General features: G+C 38.2%; 1 protein-coding gene across 1 annotated transcript; it reads left to right on the top strand.

Annotated features, from left to right (window-relative positions):
- Positions 1-3,120: 3,120 nt before the first annotated feature.
- LOC149202546 (pentatricopeptide repeat-containing protein At2g33680-like) lies at positions 3,121-3,711 on the top strand. The gene has a single exon (XM_089401623.1). The coding sequence runs from the start codon at positions 3,121-3,123 to the stop codon at positions 3,709-3,711; it is 591 nt and encodes a 196-aa protein (XP_089257749.1).
- Positions 3,712-4,028: the final 317 nt, after the last annotated feature.

Below are 4,028 nucleotides of genomic sequence, written 5' to 3'. Positions count from 1 at the left end.
ACTGTTTGACAGTTTGGTCGTAAAGAATCTGCAAGTAATAACCGAGGTGAGGGAATTAGGATGGTTCATGTCCCCAGTTATTTCTATCATGTTCAGGAACCAGAATCAGACAAAGAAGTCACACGGTTCAAAAATTGGTGTGATGAGGTTTTGGGACACTGTCTGAGGAAGTTGATCGACCCTAAACCATATCGTTTTAGGAAGTTACAACTTGTTGCAACTGAAGATCGTCATTTAGAAAGCATACTGAGGAGGGTAGAGTCACCAAACTTGATGTGGCTACGCTGGAACAACTGTCCCTTCTCTTGCCTGCCTCCTTGGATTCCGATGAAGAATATAAGGGTTTTAGAAGTGGTATGAACCAAATTGAAAAAACTGTGGCAAGCAGAGTCTCAGGCTAGGGCTAAAGACAATTTTGTATTTATTCTCTTTTTTTACTTTGCCGCCCTACTTTATGGTAGATTATTGCTGCAATTGCTATGAAGTTGCAGGAGCTACATTTTTATGCTCCTCTTTCAATGTTCCTAGGTTGAGGACATAAACTTTGGTGAGATTTTTTCCACAGTCACTAAACTAATATCTATCAGATTCCCTATTTCTAAAGCAAGAGCTTTTGATTTAAATATTGAATAGATGAATGTGAAAACATTCTTCTTGCATGGTGGCTTGGAGGAGGAGATAGATTATATGACAATAATAGAGCACTATGTTGAAAAAGACAGAGTCATTGGTTTGCAAATTAAGAAATCTCTCTATGGTCTTGAATAGTGACCAATAATCTATTACCAAAAGTTTGATCCTTTTATGTCAATTTTGGGATTCTAACAGTTTAGTTAATAACAATATACAAAATTAAACAGAAACTATAATATATAGACTGAAAAATTCAATTGAGACTTCTATGGAACATATCAGAGTAGATCCAGAATCTACCTTGCAGGCTGTAGGGTCTTACAGTGATGTGATTGCAGTCATCACTGCAGTGGAGGCTGAGCTTCATCTGATGACTTTGATTTATGGCTTTCTCCCTCAGGTTGTTGGAGTCCCGTAGCACATTATGTAAAGAGTTCCTTTCAATCCATTTGCAAATATCAGTTATTTCAACCAGTTTAGGCCTTATACTTGATAGACTATTTGCCAGAATCTAATTCAGGTTATAAAATCTATGTTTCAATTTACCTGGCTTGCTTGAAGTTCCTCTGCACCAGGTTATAAAATCTATGTTTCAATTTACCTGGCTTGCTTGAAGTTCCTCTGCACGACTAATTATACCTTCGCATTTTAAATTCTTTCACGTTGACCTGCAAAGCTGCTTGGATTAGAAGTTCTACCTCCTCTCCGAGAAATCCTTGAATTTGTTGAACCAGTGTCTTGTCTCAAAAGAATTGGGAACAGATCTCTGATCCCTTATTGAAAATGGTCAACAAGGCTAATATCCACAGATAGGTGTTTGTAGTATAGAACGCTGATTATCTTTGGTCTGCCTGTATATTCATTGAGCTTATTTTTGGGTTACGTCCTTCATCACAGCCCCTGATTTATCATTCTTTCAAGATTGATCCACTTGAGTTGTACGTAATGGGCAATCTCTATTGTTCTCCAGTCTTCATTTATCGTAAAATGATCACTACCTCCGTTCCTATTCCAAATATTTGAGATCATAGGCCATGATCTTTTATAATGGAAAAGTGTTGACGATTGTTGATCCATACCCTTAAAAATTGATATCCATTGCCATGCATTGATAACATAATAGATAAACTTCAATGAACTAAGCATTTTGGTAAGATTAATTCAAATTCACTTGTAAATAACGTGATTAGGGAAATTAGTTGTACAACAAATAACCAATAATATAAAAGGAGATCTGCCTCATTGGATGCAATGGCCCCATTTGATATAAAGATCATATTTTACATCTCCCATGCATTGTGTATTTGGTCTTTCATATTGACAAACAATACCAAGAAGAAAGAGAAGAACCATCATCTAATGACAAAGAAAGAGGAATGCTCAGTAAATTTCAAGAAAGAAGGAAATTCTCATCAAGAGGATACTAAGGGTAAACAGCCTGAAACCTTCTGAATTTGAGGACTTCCTCGTTATCTTCCACCATGCTTTAAGGTGAGACAGCTATATGCAATCTTTGAAGCAGCAAAGGAGACCCTCGATAGTATCATGGGAGACATTCAAAATGCTGTTGAAGGATCAGTTCTACGATATTGGATATCAAGAAGATCCATTTAATTGTGATATTTTCACAAACACAAGAAAAATTGTACAGGACTACACCACTGAATATAAGAAATCAGCAATCTTGCTAAATCTCAAAGTAGAAGTTCCTCAAACGTTGATAAAAAATTGAGGAGAACTACATGGCTACATCAGAAAGGAATTTACCCCATTTGAAGTAAAGAACCTTAATGATGCTGGTAAGAAGGCTCTATTTATTGAGTACAAGAACAGAAAACCAGCAGTAAGTGGGGAAATGGAAAACCAAGGAAAGGTACCTAACATCAAAAATCTCCTAAGCAAACGAACAGAAATAGGACTTTCACCACTGCTCAGTGACTCAAAAGACAACACCAGGAATCACTGCAATCATTGCAGTGTTGATTTATGGGCACACTGAGAAATAATGCTGGAAATTACACCTGAAATTATATCCTACAATTTGGAAGAAAGCATCTACGAGAATGTTGAGGGACAAAACTGGAAAGTTTCCAGAAGAGAATATAGCTTATATGAGTGCAGACCGCCAACTAAAGAGGACACATTATTTAATCCATTGTCACATATTTAAAGGCATATGTCACCTTTTGAGGTGTTTTGGGATAAGGACACAATGTTGAGGTTTTCTCTACAGATTTAGAGGCTAGCTCTTTCCTTATGGAGATGACAAGTGGCATTGTGGGCCTATTTTATTCACTCAAAGGGAAAAAAGGAGGATACCAGGGTCTTTTGTAAAGAAATATTATTTTATTAATCAGGTTTTAATTTGAATGTTATAAATAGAAAAGAGGATTCACTTGCTAAAGTCACGGTTGGAGTTGTGGCAGTTCCTCTACAAGCTTAGTTGAAAAACATTTGGGAGAATGCAATTAAGGGGCACACGCCCACATGAGAATCACAGGGGCTCATCAGAATCCCTACTTGGCTGCCAAGCTTGTTTATCTTTATTCTGCCTATGGAAGCATTGTCGATGCGCGGGCGGCATTCGATGAAGCCTCTGAGCGGACTATGTTTATGTGGAATGCTTTGCTCAGAGCTTATGTTAAGAATGGGTTCTGTGAAACCAAGGCTATGGAGATTTATAATCAGATGAAGTTATCTGGCACGGAGCTCGATAATTTTACGTTCTCAATCATGATGAAGGCATGCGGAAGCTTAATGGACCTGCAACAGGGGATGGAGATTCATGGGCAGGTTATCAAGACCGGTTATGAGCTTGATGTCTTTGTGGGAGGTGTGCTTATGGATATGTATTGCAGGTGTCGTTCTGTGGAGGATGCAACCCAAGTGTTTGAGGAAATGCGCCATCGAGATGTGGTCACATGGACAACTATGATTGCTGGACTTGTGCATAATGGGTTTCATGGCGAAGCATTGGAATGTTTCCGGCAGATACATGTGGAGGAACACAAGAATGTTTCACTAAGAAGCAGTGCTTCGATTTGGACCCCGGGGATATCTCTATACTCCTGCGCCTGATGTGCACAGGGTGTAGTATTTCACGGATACTGAGTTTTTCATCAGATGGGATGGGCATTGGGATATATTTCTGGACGAGGATTTTCCCACAGCAGCCGATCACATTAAGGCGAATGCAGAGGAATTCAAATAGGTGTTTTTGCGTGTGCGTACAAGCTCATATGCAGGTGCAAGCAATAAGTTAATTTTGTGGTACTATGCTGTTTAAAGTTTATGTAGTTTATTGTCTAGGGATGGATTATGTATGCTATTTCCTGAAATTATGTTCAGGGCTTTTATATATATAACAATTAAACTATGTATTCAAAGTTTGCCTA

This window comes from Pinus tabuliformis, chromosome 2_1 (genome assembly GCF_031772625.1).
Source record: "Pinus tabuliformis cultivar Carrire ecotype Pingquan chromosome 2_1, CPIR1, whole genome shotgun sequence".
Classification (NCBI taxonomy): Eukaryota; Viridiplantae; Streptophyta; class Pinopsida; order Pinales; family Pinaceae; genus Pinus; species Pinus tabuliformis.
This window is presented reverse-complemented; position numbering and strand designations above follow the sequence as displayed.

What these genes read in the sequence shown, in the direction of transcription:
- LOC149202546 (XM_089401623.1), top strand. Translation starts at nt 3,121, where the DNA reads ATGAGAATCACAGGGGCTCATCAGAATCCCTACTTGGCTGCCAAGCTT.